The sequence below is a fragment of the Hemiscyllium ocellatum genome, chromosome 30, assembly GCF_020745735.1.
Source record: "Hemiscyllium ocellatum isolate sHemOce1 chromosome 30, sHemOce1.pat.X.cur, whole genome shotgun sequence".
NCBI lineage: Eukaryota > Metazoa > Chordata > Chondrichthyes > Orectolobiformes > Hemiscylliidae > Hemiscyllium > Hemiscyllium ocellatum.
Window position 1 is genome coordinate 4,411,537 of NC_083430.1, and position 21,481 is coordinate 4,433,017.

The window sequence follows — 21,481 nt, forward strand, 5'->3', positions numbered from 1 at the left end:
TGTCAGGAATGTCTAGGGACTATCAAAGGAGCTAAGGCCACCTTGCATGCTGACCAGGAAGCAAGTCCACAATTTTGCAAGACCTGCCCAGGAGCCATTTGCCTGACAGGCAAAAGTAGAGGCAGAAATCAGAAGGCTGGAAAATGAAAGAATTATCAAAGCAGTTTGTGGAATGGGCAGCATTGGTCATATCAATTGTGAAGCCGGATGGGTCAGTTCGCCTTTGTGGAAATTTGTGAAGATGAGGATTCCCAGAAGTATGCTCCAATTAATATCCACAGGGTTTGTACAAATGTATGAGACTACCATTTGGGGTACTGTCAGCCTGAGCAATTTTTCAGTGGACATTAGAGAACATTTTACAAGGTCTACCTCGAGTCACCATTTATCGAGATGACTTTCAATAACAGGAAAGACCAATAATGAACACTTAGAGAATTTGGGCATTGTGCTTAGATGTTTCTCCCAGGTAGCCGTATATTTTAGAAGTGAAAAATGTGTTCCAGGCATCCCAAGTGACCTACATGGGCTACAGAGTCACCATAATTGGGTTACACCCATTGAAAGATAAAGTAAGGATGATCAAAAGTGCCCTGGCACCCACTTCTACATTAGAGCTTAGGTCTTTCCTTGGGTTGGTGAAATATTATGGAAAATTCATACATCGCCTGGTGTCCATCCTGGCACATTTGCATCAACTCTTTACAAAGTGTCTTTACATAGATAAGACATAGATTTTAGGGAAGTGAAGAAACAGCAATCGTCCTCTAAAATGTTAGCATACAATAATCCCAAGTGAGATCTGCTATTGACATGCAATGCTTCCCCGTTTGGCATTGGGGTAGCATTAGCTCACAGGTGGCTCAATAGAGATGAATGCCCAGTAGTGTATGTATTGAGGACTTCGGCTTATGCAGAGTGTAAATAAACCCAGATAGAGAAGGCTGGCGTGGCGGCCATATTTGGAGTCAGGATGTTCCACCAATACCTTTACAGATGTAAATTTGTAATAATAACAGACCACAAACTCCTGCCACGTCTACATAAAGAGGACCAAGGTAGTACAGCCCATAAAGTCAGGCCGAATTCAATGGCAGACTCTAATGCTAAGTGCATATAATTACAAATTGGAATATTGCAGGGAGACCAAGTAGCAAATGTGGATGTATTGAGCTGCCTCCCTCAAGTACAGACTACAAACAGAGCATGTCTTCCTCCATACTGATTACATTAAATGCTCCCTGGGCAGGTGCAGTATAGGGTTAGCTACAGAGTAAATCTCCCTTCACTGTCCCCATCAAACACTATCAGGGCAGGTACAGCATATCCAGGCTATAGAATATATCTGACATTAATGGTTTTTAAAGTTTTATAATTGAAAGATCATCTCAAAAATTGATTCATAATCATGGAACTTCCAGCTAAATTACTAAACTACACAATATTCATAGTAAACATTGCATTAAAATGTCATCTATGCTTTTAAGAAAATAAGCATTTACTTAGAGATATCAAGGAGATGGATATATCTAATTCTCAATGCAAAGTCTGTAAATCCTTATTTGCTCCTTTTCTCAGTGGGACACTCAGCTCAAACTCCGCTGTATATGTGATCATCATACTCCATTTCCATCTCCTGACTCATGTGTCATATTGTTTCACTGAAGCTCTGCAAGGTCTCAATGAACCCCAGAGTGTGTGTAGCCCAGTTTGAAAATCACGGCTCTACTGTGTCCAATCATGGACATCAAAGGCAAGTCCAGAGAGAAGGTTAATACAATCTTACTTAACAGTGTCTGAACTTTCACCTTCAATCAGATAATGCTGGGATTAGGCACAGTAAAGCTTTAACTGCACTCTTCCATCAAACAAAGATTTATAACAAAGAGAAGTGGGTAATTCAGCCCTTCAAGTCTGCTTCATCATTTAAAAGGGTTATGGCTCATTGGATTGAGCCCTTAATGCCAGTTTCTTATAGTCCCATCCCATAACCATTGTCATTCAAAGTTTGTCTGATTCAGCTGTAAATGATCCAGACTCCTCTGCTCTCTGGGAAAGAGAATTCACTGACTAATGACCTTCTGAAAGAAGAAATTCTTCCTCATTTCTTTCTTCATACTTTAGTCTATATTATGAAATTATGCTCCCTGGTTCCAGATTCTCCCCCGAGAAAAGCATTCACTGACCACAAATCTTGTCAAGTCTCCTCAGAATCTACATGCTTCATTAAGATATCCTTTCATTCTTTTAACCTAAGCTGCTCAACCTTTCCTTAGAAAGCTGCTCTTCATTTCAGGAATCAACCAAATGAACTAGTTACAATGGCCATCATGACAACTACCATAGATTGTTTTTTTTCCCCAATGACAATCTTCCTCCCTTTAAGGAAGAAAATCTGCTATCCTTGTCTGGTTTAGCCTATATGTGATTCCAGATTCACAGCAATGTGGCTGACTCTTAACTGTCTTGTGAAATGTCAGTACAAATGTAATGAGGAATGGGAAACAAAAGCATTCAAATTATATAAAAGAATAAAGAAAAATTCTTTACCTTGCTTAGTTATAGTAAGACTGCCCTTTTTCTACCCCTTCCATTTGTAGAAAAGACCAACATTCAATTTACTCTCCTGGTTACTTATTGCAGCTACACGTTAACCTTTTGTGCTTATGTACAATGACACCCAGATCCCACGGTATTGCATCATTCTGTAATCTCTCTGTTTAAATAATGTTTATTCGTCGTGCCAAAGTGGACATCCTCTCACTTTCCACATTATACTCCATCATGTTTTTCCTACTCATTGGATCTATATTCTTTTGTATCTGATTTATTGAAGCCTCTTACAAATTACTTTCTTTCATATCCTTGTGTCAGGAGCAAATATTACAATCTAAATTGCAAAAGTTGCAGCCTCAGCACAGATCCTGTTGGCACTCCAAAAGTTAACAGCTTGTTCCTCTGAAAATGAGGTACTTATCCTGACTCCCAGTTTCCTGTTTGTTAGCCAATCCGCTAACTATGCTAATATATCATCCACAATGCCACCAGATCTTATCAGCATCTTATTGATTGCTTTCTGGAAATTCACATGCACTACATCTCCTGGTTCCCTGGTTATCCACCCTACATGCTACTTGCTCGAATAACACTAACAAATGTGTCAAGCATTATTTCCCTTGCATAAAGCTGCATTGATTCTGATTTATTATGACTTTTGCAAATATCTTACGAATACCTCCTTTATAATGGATTCTACCATTTTCTCAATGACAGATATGAGACTAAGTGGTGTATAGTTCCAGTCATTTTGTCTCCCTCTACTGTGCACTGCAGTCCTGAGTGAAGAGATTAGCCAGCTGGCCTTGTCCATCAATAAACTTCCTTTGATTTCTTGTAGTGACTCAAATGTTGAGGTATTGTGGCTGTTGCAAAACAAAAGCAACATGAGTACTTTCAGGATATAAGACAGTGACCATTGTAATTCCTAGCTATCATCATATATTACCTGTGATGTTGAGGTGCCAGTGTTGACTGGGGTGGACAGAGTTAAAATTCACACAAAACCAGGTTATAGTCCAACAGGTTTATTTGGAATAACAAGCTACCTGACGAAGGAGCAGCACTCTGAAAGCTTGTACTTCCAAATAAGCTTGTTGGACTATAACCTGTTACATTTTATATTACCTGGACATCGAAGAAGATAAATTCCTTTTGCTTGTGGCACATCTTTGAATCTATACATATATTCCACAAAGTGATGTGCATGTGGCTAATGGCACCCTGCATCATGGGGAAGACTGCAATCATAGTCAAGCAGCATGCTAACTCTGCCAGCTTGTCTCAGGCAAGGTGAAATACGTTATTCTTAGTCATCCTTTCATGGACACTACCAGTGACCTACCTCAGGCAGCAGTGGATGGCAAACTTGGGAGATTTTGTTTATCTGCTCCAGCCTGGAAGTATCCCCAATCCAAAACATTCAATGCCACTGTTACCTTCCCAGCTATTGACAATGCAAACTGCATCCTGTTCTGAGGCTACAGTTCTACTTCCAAGAGATGACAGAAAGCTGCTCCCTCATAGTGCTTAAATTATGGGCACAGTGTAACCAAACGTTGCAACAGAGAGACCTTAATTCCATCAGATCAAATGGATTGGAACTGGTGTCCATAGAAAAAGGCCTGATAATAACTGCCCTAATTTCTCAAACAGTTTTAATTTTAGTTAAGTTTAAAATAAAATTAACTTGGTTCTCTCTTGAGCAGGATAGAGTAAAATGTGCAAAGTTCTGAACAGATGAAACAACAAGCTCACAATTGTACAATTTTGAATGCAGAAATGCAAATAAAGAGTACAAGGAAACAGTCCAGAGTGTTAACAGCAAGCTATAATCAGTCCATCTTGTACAAACATTGATTTTTCAAAAATAAACACAATTTAACTTAACACAGTAAATATATTTTTCATTGGGGCTGAAAATTTGAAAACATTGCACTACATTCTGTCCTGATATGTACAAACCTGTTCTTCGATGTTTTTTTCCCACTAATGTTAATGAATGGAAGAATGGAAAGAAAAATAAGGATTAATAGTGTGAGATGATAAAAAAAAACAAGTGCACAACTTCTGGGATGAGTGACTGTTGCCTCTTCCAATATTTCCAAACTTCAGTAACATGGCCCCCTACACCAAGCACCACTTGCTAGTCATGTGAAAGAAGAAATGATTCTCAGCATTTTTGCAGGGATAACATATTAAATGGTCAGTATATGTCTATATCCCAAAGGACTCCGCAATCTGCTGGTTTAATTCCACACAGTGTCCTTGGGGACACATATGAAAACAGCAGTCTTTGCTACAGCATTTGGCTGTTGGACTTAACCCTCATCACCCATGGAAGGATTAAATGTCTATGAACAGTAATCTAAATGTACTTCACATATAACTAGGCTATCATCAAAGACAGTCAAAAAATGTATTTACAGCAGGGTCCTGAAGTAATCTTTGACATTTGAATGTTTTCTTCCCTGGTGATAACTCATTGGTCAACATTTCCCAACTGGGAAGAGAAACGGGCGAATTATTCTCAGTCCTCAAACACAGTTAGCTAACATTTTCCTTGAGGAAGCTGTCATCTATCTGGTGTTCGTCTTCCGGTATTCTCTTAAAGATTAGAATTCATTGGTTTAGGTAGCATACTGGCATTATCAAGGCATTGCAAAACTTTACCTTAAGACTTACTAAATAGAAGAGATAATACAGCTTCTCATCCCATAAGTTGACTTTTAAGTTATACCTGAACAATGAAAACATATGACCATAGCTAGAGGGAAGCATACACATACACACAAATGGAAACAAATGGCAAATTTGGCTTAGGGTAAATATATTTGTCACCTACCTCTCCCCCAAATTACAGGGGGGGACAATTAGTCTTTGACTTGAATGAAATGCATGTATCCGTGGGGATTCTTCTTGTAATTTTTTGCAGTCTGAATTTCTAAGTCCACCATTGCGCCAACGGCTCAGTGATTCAAGCATAATTGCCAGTTCTCTAGAGTTTGGTTTTAACAAATGAAAATGATCATTCCTTTTTGATGCTAAACATTTTGGATTCTCTTAAAGAGACAGTATCTTTTATTTATTTGCATGGTTTAGATTTTGGTGCCCAGAGAAAAGCTGTTCAGGATTTCCTGGCATTACCAGAGGGCCCTAACTAGGACCACAAGACAGAGTGGGAACTCGGCCATTTATGTTGGAACAACACTTAGCTTTAACTGAGTAGGAAGTGCTCCCAGCTCTGGAGGCAATTTTTTCATCTATTTTAGGAGAAAAAAGGCCTGATGGGCAATATTTTTTATTACAGGAGAGGTTAGACATTTATCTGTCTGGCAGTTTGTCATGAGCAGAAAAAAATCTCTAATTAAATACTGGAAAATCAAAGGCATTGACTTAATTTCTAGCACAAACTCTGTACCGTTGCCACTGACTCCATCTATCTCCCTCATAAAAGTCTGAGGATGAACCTAGTCTGTTTATAACTTCAATTTCATATTTGATCCAGGTATCCATCAAAACACAGTAAGTGTCATCACTAAGACTGCCTAATTTCAGCACCATGCCATTAGCTAATGCAAGCCAATTCAACTTCTGTTGCTGAAACCTTCATCCATACCTTTATTACCTCTCGATTTGACTATTCTACGTGGCCTCCCACATTCAAACCTCCACAAACCTGATTCAAAAATCTCCTGCCTATGTCCTAAATCACACAAAGTACCATTCCCCTATCACATGTACTTCAACTAACCTACACTGACTCCCAGCTACATAACACTTCACATTTAAAGTTCTCATCCTTGTTTGCTAATCCATTCATGGCTTCACCCCTCATCTCTGTAAATCAACCAACCCAAAAACTCCAAATGTCTGTACTACTCCAATTTAGATCTCCTATTTTATTTGCTCCAACAATGGAGGCCATACTTTCGGCTGGTGTGACACAAAGCTTTTGTATGTCCTACCTAAGCCTCTATGCCTCCTAAAAATTGCTCCTTAAAACTAACCTCTTTGTTTTATATCCACCTGCCTCAATATTATATGTGGTTCAATATTAAATCTTGCTCCTTGGAATGCATTACTATGTTAAAGCTGCAACTGTAACACAAGTTACCTGTGTTAACTGTTGTTATTGTGAAGGATCACAACAAAGGCATACATCAAATGTTAGATCTCTTTCACAATTGTGGTGGGAGCAGATTTCATCTGCAGAAATGAGTATTTGAACTCATCATTCTTTTCCTGGGTTCCTTTCCTCCTCTTTCGAATTTGTTAACTTTTGCTATTGGTTGCTAGTGGACAGTTCTCATGCGAAAAAAACCAATCAAGGCTTCATAACTGAGGCTTTTCTCCTCATACTCAGTTTCAAGCAAAGATAATTCAGTAGACCACCAAGAGTGAGTATACTGGTTGATTCTCCTCTTTCCTAGTGTTGGACCTTTTTGGTCAGTTATAGTCTTCACTATGCAATCCCAACAAATAACCAGAAACAGAACCTGCAGTCTTCCAAGACACACTCAATACTGCAACCACTGGCATCCACTGAAACACTAAGTTAGAAGTAGACATTCAAACTTAAACAAAAACTCTATTCACAAGTTCAGCTCCTGAGCAAATATTCCTGTGTTGTAAACAGGAACAACTGAATAGTTCCAGCTGTTCAGCAATGTGAGGAGAGTCCCTGGGCATACTGGCAATTGGGAGCATCACTGAAGCAGAAAAATATCTCAACAGGTACACTACAATCCAACAATTTCTGCTGGTGAATGAGTTGCTAATGGACACTACAATAAAAAAAAATTGGAAAGTTTAGAAAAAGATTTGGACAAAGGGAACCAGGCAAGACTGCTGCAAAAAACCCTTTATCTCTCTTTTACTTTCACATCTTGGTCACACAATGGTTCAAATTACAGGGGCTCTCACTGCATCAGAGAGCAGACCTGCCTTTTGTTGAATGGAGAAGTTCTAGTCATCTTGAGTTAATTACTGGTGCTACTAGATAAATCCTCCCACAGAGGATTTGGTCACATAAGCCTAGTCATGACTAGCTTCAGCAACAGACCTGTGACATCTGGAAAGTAGTAGCCTTGTTGTGGGGCGGTGGTGGGGGGGCTAGTTTATAAGCATTGAAGCTGAAAGGAAACGCACTGCACAGCACCTTTGAAAGCTAGAGGCATTTCTCCTACCAATAAATGAAAATTTATGGGTCAGAAGCACTGTGACAGACTGAATGAGATTGATTGAGTTCAACAATTTTTCTGCTAATTCTAAAACAATTCTCACCCAAAGTTTGCTGAATCCACAAAGAAGATACTGTCACTTTAATCCGTAAAAAGGAAACAAAACGTAAACTGAATTTTTAGCTTCTCAGGTTCTGAAGTTTATGTGAGCATATCAGTGAAAGCATTCAGAGTGAGTAGTACTTGTCTGGTGCTTTGCAAAGCATTTGGTGAAGTACAGCTGCCAGGTAGGAGACAAATACTATTTGACCTTTGTGAAGTGATTTAATTTGACCTATGGTATAATTTCTCTGTTTTCCCAGAGTAGCTTTGGAAAATGAGGAAAAGAACCAATAGATTCTAAATTATTTTCTAATCATGCGGCAAAATGAGGATAGCCACAAGGTGAAGTACAACAGAAGTAGACAGTGCGTGAGTGAAAGAGAGAGAGAGAGAGAGAGAGACTTGTATAGAGAGAAAGATGGGAAGAGAGGAGAAATGAGATTTGAAATTGATAAGGTCAGGGTGCTCAGGAAAACAGAATTAAGTTTTAGATGGAATTATTTTAGATTTCACGATGCACCCCTCAAACTTCTCCATCATCCAAACTAACTATTATAGCTGAAAATGTGTTGCTGGTTAAAGTGCAGCAGGTCAGGCAGCATCCAAGGAACAGGAAATTCGACGTTTTGGGCATAAGCCCTTCATCAGGAATAACTATTATAGCTAACTTGCATTATGTGATCAACATGAGATTTTTTTTCAGCCCTTACTTTGCAATCTGGAAGTATTCACTGCAACACATTGTAAAAAATGGTGCTAAACACCATCAGCAAGTTAATTTGTCGTCTATTATTTTATGGGATAAGATATTTAATGCAGAGAATAGAGATATATTTTCTTTTTGAGCTAGCAATAAAATATTGCAAAGCAAATAAATAGACAAGCTCCTTCAACCAATTTGAAACTGAAACATCTTGGTGGGGCACATTTATGCAGATTCACCTGCATCAAGTCAAAAATGCTTGTATAATGTAGGCGTTCATATGCATTTTAGATGGACTGAATTTTCTTTACCATTATTAATCTAACTCATTGTTGGAAAATATGATTCCTTTTGGCCAAGGTTTAATCAATTTATGTATTCCAGGAACAACGATGAATGATCCATAAAACACAGATATGTTCCCGCTCCCTGGGAAATACAGAGTGAATTGATCATCAAATGGTGCTGCTGTGCAATTCAGCTTGATTACTATAAGTGACAGCTATAATGACGACAGACAAACTACTGCTGGCTGATTCTGAAGCATGTGGCTCCAAAGAAAAATGAAAACTGAGGGGGAAAGTAAAGGAATTTGGGGAATAGGGTGAGAATTAGAAGGAGTATAGAGCAGGAATAGTTGAACTTTCAGCTGAACAATTCAGGAAGGAACTTCTCATGCAGCAAAGACTGGGACTGAAAGTAGAAAAAAGTTTAGTCACACTGAGCACATGATACAGGAGAACATGAAGGAGACAGTAACACCACGTAATTACTGGGATGGAGATACGCAGATGTTATAGTGCAGCAAAGCACCCAGAACAGTCTCATAAGGTGAACACTGGGGTACAATGTCAACTTGCAGACCAGGCTCTGTAGCAGAATTATAATGCAGAATTAGTAAATATTTTCCATTTAAACCACATGACCACTCAGAAGTATATAAAAACTTTATTTTGTTGTTCTAAAATTTGAAAATAAATTGCAAAAACCACTATTGTTTCCTATTGCTAAGTGTTACGTTCATATGCAAGTCAACAAAGCACTTTGCTCTAGTGACAATATAGTGGCTCGAGACCATGCATAGCCCCTGAGCCAAAGACTCTGAAATTCAATTATTTTTGCACTGACATTTCTTATTTGCTGGATTGACTGATTTGACTTTTGTGCAGTTGAAAATTTGTAAATCATTATTATTTCTATTTTATTAATGGATAAAACCCAAATTTGGGTACCAAGATCAGTTAATGGTAACATTAATTAATTTTTTGTGCAATCTTAAAAGTGAAAAGCCTGGGCATCCTGATATAACCCTATTCTGTTAGGTCCAAATTCTCAAATTCATGTGTTTTATAATAGTTTGAGAGTTCAGAGAAAACTTTTGCATCATTCCCCATGAAACTACCTTCTCCCTACATTACTCACCTTGGCCTGGGTCACTTCACGATTCTAAGAGTCTGGTAGCTGTTTCTCCTGCATGGCCTTGGCCTCCACTGTGGCACTGCTAAGTTCTGATTGGCCAAACCCCAGAGTAATGAGTACAATTTTCATCCCTTGTGGAAAGATGCAGTTGCACTGCAGGAGTTCAGAGGAGGTTCATAGATTGATTTCAGAGATGAGCAGTTTGTTTATTAAAGAGAGATTGAGCAATTTAGAAGAATTAGAAGAGCATTAAGAATAATGAGAGATCTAAGTGAGGTTTATAAGGTGCTGCAGGAATTGACAAAGTAGACATAGAGAAGATGTTCCCTCACATGAGACACTGTTGTTGTCATTGTTATAGGATGAGGGGAGCAGATTTAAGACAGAGATAAGGAGAATTTACTTCTTATAAGAGATTGTGAACCTGTGGAATTCGCTATCCCAGAAAATGGTAGATAGAGTCATAGAGATGTACAGCACGGAAACAGACCCTTCGGTCCATCTGTCCATGCCGACCAGATATCCCAATCCAATCTAGTCCCACCTGCCAGCAGCTGGCCCATATCTGGTGGCACAGTGGTTAGCACTGCTGCTTCACAGTGCCAGAGACCCGGGTTCAATTCCCGCCTCAGGCGACTGACTGTGTGGAGTTTGCACGTTCTTCCCGTGTCTGCGTGGGTTTCCTCCGGGTGCTCCGGTTTCCTCCCACAACCCAAAAGATGTGCGGGTCAGGTGAATTGGCCATGCTAAATTGCCCATAGTGTTAGGTAAGGGGTAAATGTAGGGGTATGGGTGGGTTGTGCTTCGGCGGGTCGGTGTGGACTTGTTGGGCCGAAGGGCCTGTTTCCACACTGTAAGTAATCTAAAAGTAATCTAATCTAATCTCTCCAAACCCTTCCTGGTCAGATACCCATCCAGATGCCTTTAAAATGTTGCAATCGTACTAGCTGAGAACCACTTCCTCTAGCTGTTCATTCCATAAACATACCACCCTGTGCATGAAAAAGTTGCCCCTTCAGGTCTCTTTTATAGCTTTGCCCTCTCACCCTAAACCTATGCCTTCTAGTTCTGGACTCCCCCACACCAGGGAAAAGACTTTGCCTATTTATCCTATCCATGCCCCTCATGATTTTGTAAACCTTGATAAGGTCACCCCTCAACCTCTGACGCTCCAGGGAAAACATCCCCAGCCTGTTCAGTCTATTCCTATAGCTTAAATCCTCCAAAACTGGCAATATCCTTGTAAATCTTTTCTGAACTCTTTCAAATTTCACTACATCTTTCCAACAGGAAGGAGGCCGGAATTGCATGCAATATTCCAAAAGTGGCCCCCTAACCAATGTCCTGTACAACTGCAACATGACCTCCCAACTCCTGTACTTAATACTCTGACCAATAAAGGAAAGCATACCAAATGCCTTCTTCACTATTCTTTCTAGCTGCGATTCTACTTTCAAGGAGCTATGAAACTCAAAGTTTGTGAGAAGATTTGTAGCTCGGGTGCTCATTGTTGTGGTTCTGCTCGCCGTGCTGGGAATTTGTGTTGCAGACGTTTCGTCTCTTGTCTAGGTGACATCCTCAGTGCTTGGGAGCCTCCTGTGAAGCGCTTCTGTGATGTTTCCTCTGGCATTTACAGTGGTTTGAATCTGCTGCTTCGGGTTGTCAGTTCCAGCTGTCCGTTGCAGTGGTTGGTATATTGGGTCCAGGTCGATGAGCTTATTGATTTAATCTGTGGATGAGTGCCATGCCTCGAGGAATTCCCTGGCTGTTCTCTGTTTGGCTTGTCCTATAATAGTAGTGTTGTCCCAGTCGAATTCATGTTGCTTGTTATCTGCATGTGTGGCTACTAAGGATAGCTGGTCGTGTTGTTTCGTGGCTAGTTGGTGTTCATGGATGTGGATCGTTAGCTGTCTTCCTGTTTGTCCTATGTCGTGTTTTGTGCAGTCCTTGCATGGGATTTTGAACACTACATTGATTTTGATCATGCTGGGTATTGGTTCCTTCGTTCTGGTGAGTTGTTGTCTGAGAGTGGCTGTTGGTTTGTGTGCTGTTATGTGTCCTAGTGGTCGCAGTAGTCTGGCTGTCAGTTCAGAAATGCTCTTGATATATGGTAGTGTGGCTAGTCCTTAGGGTTGCGGCATGTCCTCGTTCCGTTGTTTTTCCCTTAGGCATCTGTTGATGAAATTGCGCGGGTATCCGTTTCTGGTGAATACATTGTATAGGTGTTCTTCTTCCTCTTTTTGCAGTTCTGGTGTGCTGCAGTATGTTGTGGCCCTTTTGAATAGTGTCTTGATGCAACTTCTTTTGTGTGTGTTGGGGTGGTTGCTTTCGTAGTTCAGGACTTAGTCTGTGTGTGTGGCTTTCCTGTATACTTTTGTGGTGAATTCTTCATTCGGTGTTCACTGTACCATCACGTCTAGGAATGGGAGTTGGTTGTCCTTTTCTTCCTCTCTAGTGAATCGGATTCCTGTGAGTGTGGCGTTGATGATCCGGTGTGTGTTCTCTATTTCTGTGTTTTAATAATTACAAAGGTGTCATCCGTATATCTGACACAGAGTTTGGGTTGAATTTGCGGTAAGATTGTTTGTTCTAATCTTTGCATTACTGCTTCTGCTATGAGTCCAGAGTTGGGTGAGCCCATGGGTGTGCCGTGATTTGTTCATATATTTGGTTGTTGAATGTGAAGTGTGTTGTGAGGCACAGGTCCAGCAGTTTGAGTCTGCCGTCTTTGTCGATAGGTTCAATGTCCTGTTGTCTGTTCTCACAGGAATCTGATTCACTAGGGAGGAAGAAAAGGACAACCAATTCCCATTCCTAGACGAGATGGTACAGGGAACACCGAATGGAGAATTCACCACAAAGGTATACAGGAAAGCCACACACACAGACCAAGTCCTGAACTACGAAAGCAACCACCCCAACACACACAAAAGAAGTTGCATCAAGACACTATTCAAAAGGGCCACAATACACTGCAGTACAGCAGAGTTGCAAAAAGAGGAAGAAGAACACCTATACAATGTATTCACCAAAAATGGATACCCGCGCAATTTCATCAACAGATGCCTAAGAGAAAGACAACGGAACGAGAACATGCCGCAACCCAAAGGACTAGCCACACTACCATACATCAAGAGCATTTCTGAACTGACAGCCAGACTACTGCGACCACTAGGACTCATAACAGCACACAAACCAATAGCCACTCTCAGACACAACTCACCAGAACGAAGGAACCAATACCCAGCATGAGCAAAACCAATGTAGTGTACAAAATCCCATGCAAGGATTGCACAAAACACTACGAAGGACAAACAGGAAGACAGCTAACGATCCGCATCCATGAACACCAACTAGCCACGAAACAACACGACCAGCTATCCTTAGTAGCCACACACGCAGATGACAAGCAACATGAATTCGACTGGGACAACACTACTATTATAGATTAGATTAGATTATTTACAGTGTGGAAACAGGCCCTTCGGCCCAACAAGTCCACACCGACCCACCGAAGCGCAACCCACCCATACCCCTAACCTAACACTATGGGCAATTTAGCATGGCCAATTCACCTGACCCGCACATCTTTGGACTGTGGGAGGAAACCGGAGCACCCGGAGGAAACCCACGCAGACACGGGGAGAACGTGCAAACTCCACACAGTCAGTCGCCTGAGGCGGGAATTGAACCCAGGTCCCTGGCGCTGTGAGGCAGCAGTGCTAACCACTGTGCCACCGTGCCGCCCCACGAGAACAGCCAGGGAATTCCTCGAGGCATGGCACTCATCCACAGATTAAATCAATAAGCTCATCGACCTGGACCCAATATACCAACCACTGCAACAGACAGCTGGAATTGACAACCAGAAGCGGCAGATTCAAACCACTATAAATGCCAGAGGAAACATCACAGAAGCGCTTCACAGGAGGCTCCCAAGCACTGAGGATGTTACCTAGACAGGGGACGAAACGTCTGCAACACAAATTCCCAGCTTGGCTAACAGAACCACAACAGCTATGAAACTGCACTCCAAGGTTTCTTTGTTCAGCAACACTCCCTAGGACCTTACCATTAAGTGTATAAGTCATGCTAAGATTTACTCTCCCAAAATGCAGCACCTCGCATTTACCTGAATTAAACTCCATCTACCACTCCTCAGCCCATTGGCCCCATCAGATCAAGATCCTGTTGTAAGCTGAGGTTACCTTCTTCACTGTCTCTGACACTTCCAATTTTGGTGTCATCTGCAAACTTACTAACTATACTTCTTATGCTCACATCCAAATTATTTATATAAATGACAAAAAGTAGTGGACCTTTGTGGCATTCCACTGGTCACAGGTCTCCAGTCTGAAAAACAACCCTCCACCACACCCTCTGTCTTCTACCTTTGAGCCAGTTCTGTATCTAAATAGCTAGTTCTCCATGTATTCCATGAGATCTAACCTTATTCACCAGTCTCCCATGGGGAACCTTGTCGAATGCCTTAATTAAGTCCATATAGATCACATCTACCACTCTGCCCTCATCAATCCTCTTTGTTACTTCCTCAAAAAACTTAATCAAGTTTGTCAGACATGATTTCCCACGCACAAAGCCGCGTTGACTATCCCTAATCAATCTTTGCCTTTCCAAATACATAGACATCCTGTCCCTCAGGATTCTCTCCAATAACTTTCCCACCAATGATGTCAGGCTCACCAGTCTATAGTTCCCTGTCTTGTCCTTACCACCTTTTTTAAACAGTGGCACCACGTTTGCCAACCTCCAGTTTTCCGTCACCTCACCTTTGACTATTGATGATAAAAATTATTTCAGTAAAAGATGCTGAGACATTGAGTAATTTTGAGGAGATAGATAGATTTTGATCAGTAATAGGTTGATGGATTATGGAGAGTGGGCAGGAAAGTGGTGTTGAGGCCAAGATGAGATTAATGATGATTGCATCAAATGGTGAAACAAGCTGAAGGGGCTGAAATAGATATACCTGCTCCTAGTTCTTGTGTCCTAAACCATTTGTGCCTATAGTTTTGATTCCAGGGGAAAGATTACTGGTAGTTAGTGGTGTATGGGCCTTCCTAAAAACTCTTTCTCCAAGTCTGTGGCCAACAGGTGAGATCTCAGTTTCCTCAGTACGATTCTGTCCAGGATGAGCAGTGCAAGCTGAAAATCTGATCTTCATAGAATCTCTTTACTGCAGAAAGAGGCCTTTCGGTCCATCAAAGAGCATCCTACAGAGACCCAACCAATTCCCTATAACCCCCACATTTATCATGGCCAATCCAACTAGCCTCCATACCTTTGAACTGTGACAGGAAACTGAAGACATGGTAGAAACTCACACAGACACAGGGAGAATGTGCAAACTCCACACAGTCGCCCAAGGCTGAAAGTGAACTGGGGGTCCCTGACACTCTTAGACAGCAGTGCTAATCACTGTGTTACTATGCTGTTGTGCCACACTCTTACTTGCATAAATTACAGTATTCCACTGGGAATGTGTGACATCCTCAGAAAATATTTAGTTTTCAACAGAATGCTTTTGTGCATTATCAAGGAAACTGAATACAAAAATAGTGGGGATTATTCTTCACGTAGGCAGGGTACTGGTGAGAACACATCTGGAGTATTGTGTGCAGTGTTAGTCACTTATTTAAGGAAGGACGTAAAAGTATTGGAGGCAGATCAGATAAATTGGGTCAGAAGACGATTGCGAAGGGGGAGTTGGTTAAGAATGAGATAACAAGAGGTCAGAGACAGTATGTTCCTGTTATTGTGAAGGGCAAGGCTGTTAGGTGCAGGAAATGCTGGATGACTGGAGACATTGAGGCTCTGGTCAAGAAAATGGAAGCATATATTAGGTAGAGACAGATTGGATCGAGTGAATCCCTAGAAGAGTATAAGGGCAGTAGGAGTACAATTAAGATGGACATCAGGATGGCAAAAAGGGGACTTGAGATACCTTTGGCAAACAGAGTTAAGGAGAATACAGAGAGGTTCTATAAATATATTAAAGGCGAAAGAGTAACCAGGGAGAGAATAGGGCTCGTTGAAGATCAATGAGGTTATCTGTGTGAGGAACCATAGGAGATACCAAACAAATGTTTTGACTCAGTATTTACTGTTTAGGGGACAGGAAAGTTAGGGAATTTTGGAAAATAAATAGTGATGTCTTGTTAAGAGTCCATATTACAGAAAAGGAGGTGCTGGAGGTCTTAAAAGCGCATAAAGGTAGATAAATTCCAGGGACTAGATCAGATTTGGATTTCTGGTCAGTGTGGATGAATCATAGTCACACAGCATGGAAAGTGACCCTTCACTCCAATCAGTCCATGCCAACCCTAATCCCAAACCAAACTAATCCCACTTCCCTATGCTTAGCCCTTATCCCTCCAAACACTTTTTATTCATATATTTATCAAAATGTCTTTCAAATGGACCTGAATCCACCACTTCCCCTGGAAGTGCCGCACATGAACACTGTGCAAAAAAATTGCTCCCATGTCTTTTTTAAATCTCTCTCCTCTCACCTTAAAAGTATGCTCCCTAGTCTTGAAATCACTCACACAAGGGAAATGGCACCTGCCATTCACCATCCCAATCTGACCTAATCTCATTTGCCAGCATTTGGCCTATATCCCTCTAAGCCATTCCTAATCATATACACACCCAAATGCCTTCTAAATGTTGCAATTACACCGGCTCCACCACTTCCTCTGGCAGTGTTCCATACACAAACTACCTGCTGCATGAAAATGTTATCCCTCGGGTTCTTTTTAACTCTTTCCCCTCTTACCTTAAACATATGTCATCTAGTTTTTAACTCCCACACCCTAGGAAAAAGACCAATGGCTATTAACCAAGGTCCTCATGTCTTTTTCAATAGATAAGCTGGACTGAAAGGTCTGTTTCCATGCTGTATGACTCAATGACTCTCAGGCTTACTCAACTAATGTCTGTAATGGGCAGGTAGTCTTATGAGAGAAGGTTGGACAGGGTCATTTTGTACACAGTGGAAGGTTAAGAGGAGACTTGTTTGAAATATACAGGATTCTGAGGGGGTTTCAAAGCATAGATTTGGGAAGGAAACTTCCTCATGTGGGACAATCTAGATGAAGATGTGAAAATGGTCACCTTTGAAGTCAGAAATGAAGAGAACTTATTTGTCTCACAGGAATGTGTAATGGGGCAGACTTGATCAGGGAGTTTAACGTGAAGGAACTCTAGGGGGCAGAGACAATATATGAACAAATTCACCTTGCAGTTTGAGAGGGAGAAACTGGAATCAGATGTATTGGTAATACAACTGGGGAAAGGTAACTACAAAGACGTGAAGAAGGAGCTGACTTTGAGGCAGATTGGAAGTGGACCCTGGCAGCAAGACAGTGGAGCAGGAGTGGCAGGAGTTTCTGGGGATAATTTGGGAAGCAAAGCTGAAATTCATTCCAAGGAAAAAGTAACATAAAAAGGGGAGCATAGGTAATCAGGACTAACAAGAGAAGTAAACATCAGCATAAAAGTAAAAGAAAAATCACACAATGTGGTTAAGATTAATGGGAAGTCAGAGGATGGGGAAGCTTTTAAAAATCAGCAGAGGGCAACCAAGAAAAGCAATTAGTGGAGATGATGAAATACAAGGGTAAGCAATAATAGGAAACAAAGCAATGGCGGAGGACTGAATCAGTACTTTGCATGAGTCTTCATGGTGAAAGACACAAGTAGCACATGAGAAGGTTACGAATGTTGGTCAGCGAATGGGCTCAGTATGGACTCATGGCAGTCGTCGAGTAGGCCCAACATAGGCTCGAGTGGGCCCACGGTGGTGGTGGACAGAATTTGGGTTTCCGGCAGCTTCTGTATCGATGAGACCAACTTAGAGCCAACACATGGCTGCTGCATTGGAGGCAACTTTTGGTTCCCAGTGTCATCCATGTCCAGTGTAGATTCATGGAGGTGGCAGTGACAAGTCTAGCCCAGTAGGGGACCCTGCAGCATTGGTGCAGTGACTGCTTTGGTGAGGTGGGCCTGAAGTGGACTTATGGAGGTATTGGAGTCAAGTTTGGGCCAGTGTGATACCGGCGGTGTCAGTGTGTCTGCATTAGAACATAGAATATTACAGCGCAATACAGGCCCTTTGCCCCTCGATGTTGTGCTGACCTGTGAAGCTAATCTAAAGCTCATCTAACCTACGCTATTCCATTACCATCCTTATCTCTATCTAATGACCATTTAAATGCCCTTAATGTTGGCGAGTCTACTACTGTTGCAGAGAGGGCAATCCACACCCTTACTACTGAGTAAAGAAACTACCTTTGACATCTGTCCTATCACCCCTCAATTTAAAGCCATGTCCCCTTGTGTTAGCCACAAGGAGAAAGGCACTCACTGTCCACTCTATCTAACCTTCTGATCATCTTCTTTGCCTCTATTAAGTCACTACTTAACCTTCATCTCTCTAATGAAACAGCCTCAAGATCTCAGCCTTTTCTCATAAGATCTTCTCTCCATACCAGGCAACATCTTGGTAAATCTCTGCACACTCTCCAATGCTTCCACATCCTTTCTATAATGTGGTGACCAGAACTGTATGCAATACTCCAAGTCTGGCCGCACGAGAGCTTTGCACAGCTGCAACATGACCTCGTGGCTCCGAAATGCAAACCCTCTACCAATAAACGCTAATACACTGTATGCCCTCTTAACAACCCTCTCAACCTGGGTGGAAACTTTCAGGGATCAATGCACATGCACACAGAGATCTCTCTGCCCATCTACACAACCAAGAATCTTACCATTTGCCCAGTACTCTGTATTCCTGTTACTCCTTCCAAAGTGATTCACCTCACACTTTTCCACATTAAACTCCATTTGCCACTTCTCAGCCCAGCTCTACATTTTATCCATGTCCCTCTGTAACCTGCAACATCCTTCTGCACTCCACCGACCCCACCGACCTTAGTGTCATCCACAAATTTACTATCCCATCCTTCCATGCCCTCATCCAAGTCATTTATAAAAATGACAAACAGCAGTGGCCCCAAAACAGATCCTTGTGGTACACCACCAGTAACTAAACTCCAGGATGGACATTTCTCATTAACCACCACCCTCTGTCTTTTTTCAGCTGATCCAAATCACAAAAATCACCCTCAATCCCATGCCTCCATATTTTCTGCAATAGCCTACCATGGGGAATCTTTTCTAGCGCTTTACTGAAATCCACATACTAGACATTAACCACTTTACCCTCATCCAACTGTTTGGTCACCTTCTCAAAGAACTCAATAAGGTTTGTGAAGCACAAATTACCCTTCCCAAAACCGTGTTGACTATCCCTAATCAAGTTATTCCTTTCTAAATGATCATAAATCCTATCTCTTATAATCCTTTCCAAAACTTTGCCCACAAGAGAAGCAAGACTCATTGGTCTATAATTACCAGGGTTGTCACTACTCACCTTCTTAAACAAGGGGACAACATTTGCTATTCTCCTATGAAAACTTAACGATCAAAGCCAAAGACTCTCCTTCCTAGCTTCCCAGAGAGTCCTAGGATAAATCCCATCTGGCCTAGGGGTACTTAACTATTTTCACACTTTCTAGAATTGCTAACATCTCCTCCTTATGAACCTCAATCCCATCTAGTCGAATAGTCTGCATCTCAGTATTCTCCTCAACAACATTTTCTTTCTCCTGTGTGAATACTGAAGAAAAATATTCATTTAGGGTCTCTCTGATCTCCCGAGACTCCACACACAACTTCCCTTACTGTCCTTGACTGGCTCTAATTTTACCCTAGTCATTCTTTTATTCCTGACATACCTATAGAAAGCTTTAGGGTTCTCCTTGATCCTAGCTGCCAAAGACTTCTCATGTGGCCTCTTGGCTCTTCTTAGCTCTCTCTTTAGGTCCTTCTTGGCTAACTTGTAATTTTTAAGTGCCTAACTGGGTCTTCACATCTCATCTTTACATAAGCCTGTTTGTTCCTCTTGACTAAAGGTTCAACTTCTTTAGTAAACCATGGTTCCAGTGCTCGATCACTTCCTCCCTGCCTGACAGGTACATATTATCAAGTATATGCAGTAGCTGTTCCTTGAACAAACTCCACATTTCAATTGTGTCCATTTACTGCAGTTACCTTCCCCCTCTGTAGACCAGGTGAACTACAATCCAGGGTTCTGAAAGAGATAGCTGAGGATATTGTGGAGGCATTGGTGTGATCTTTCAGAAATCATTGGAGTAAGAGAGAGTCCTAGAGGACCAGGAAATGGCTAATCTATCATCCCTGTTTCAGAAGGGAGGGAGGCAGATGGGAAATTACAGGCTGGCTAGTCTGAAATCAGTCATTGGGATGATTTTAGAATCCATTATTTAAGATTGAGATTGCAGACAACTTGCAACTACATGATAAAATAGGGCTGATTCAGCATGGCTTTGTCAAGGGGAGGCCACAACAAAAAAATCTGTTAGATATCTTCGAGGAGGTAACAAGCAACTTCAATAAAGGAGAATCAGTGCATGAGATCTATTTGGATTTCTAGAATGCCTTTAACAAGGTGTCATAAATGAGGCTGCCAAATCAGATAAGAGCGTATAGTTTTGGGGCAAGGTACTGTCGTGGATAGAAGATTGGCAGACTGGGAGAAGGCAGAAAGTGGGGATAAAAGGGTCTTTTTCAGAATGGCAGCCAGTGACTTGTGGTGTTCTGCAGGGATCAGCATTGGGACCACAATTATTCACATTATACATTAACAATCTGGATGAAGGAACTGAGGACATTGTTGCTAAGTTTGCAGATGACACAAAGATAGTACTGAGGAAGCATGGAGGCAGCAAAAGGAGTAGCATAGGTTGGAGGTGATGTCCAAGTGCCAGTGTTGGACTGGTTTGGACAAGGCAAAAATCACATGACAACCGGTTATAGCCCAACAGGTTTATTTGAAAACACTAGTTCTCGAATCACTGTTCGTTCATAAGGTGTTAGTGAGAGAGGAAGACCTTTGACACAGAACATACAAGGAGAAGATCAAACGCTTATACAACACATGCTAGGAGAGTGGGCAAAGAAGTGACAGTTGCAATACAATGTGGGAAACTGTGAAGGTATGCACTTTGGTCAGAAAAAGAGGCATTAACTATTTTATAAATGGGGAAAGGCTTAGGAAATCTGAAGAATAAAGGAACTTAGGAGTTCTAGTTTAGGATTCCTGTAAGGTTAACATGCAGTTTCAGTTGACAGTTAGGAAAGCAAATACAATGTTAGCATTCCTTTCGACCGAAGGCCAGAACACAAGAACAGAGATGTGCTGCTCATGCTGTATAAGGTTCTGGTCAGACTGTATTTGGAATATTGTGAGCAGAATTGTGTTCTGTATCCAAGGAAGGGTGTGCTGGCCTTGATGTGAGCCAAGTGAGGTTCACAGGAATGATCCTGGGAATGCAGAGTTTGTTGTTTGAGCAGCAGTTGAGGACTCTGTACTCAATGGAATTTTGAAGAATGAGGGGTTCTCATCAAA

General features: G+C 41.4%; 1 protein-coding gene across 2 annotated transcripts in view; it reads right to left on the reverse strand.

Moving 5' to 3' along the window:
• The window catches only part of LOC132830139 (potassium voltage-gated channel subfamily KQT member 4-like), a 633,387-nt gene that overhangs the window by 94,249 nt on the left and 517,657 nt on the right, over window positions 1-21,481 (reverse strand). For both annotated transcript variants that reach the window (XM_060847647.1, XM_060847648.1), the window contains exon 9: window positions 5,402-5,554. In XM_060847647.1, coding sequence (XP_060703630.1) covers window positions 5,402-5,554 — 153 coding nt within the window. The remainder of the gene's footprint in view (window positions 1-5,401; window positions 5,555-21,481) is intronic.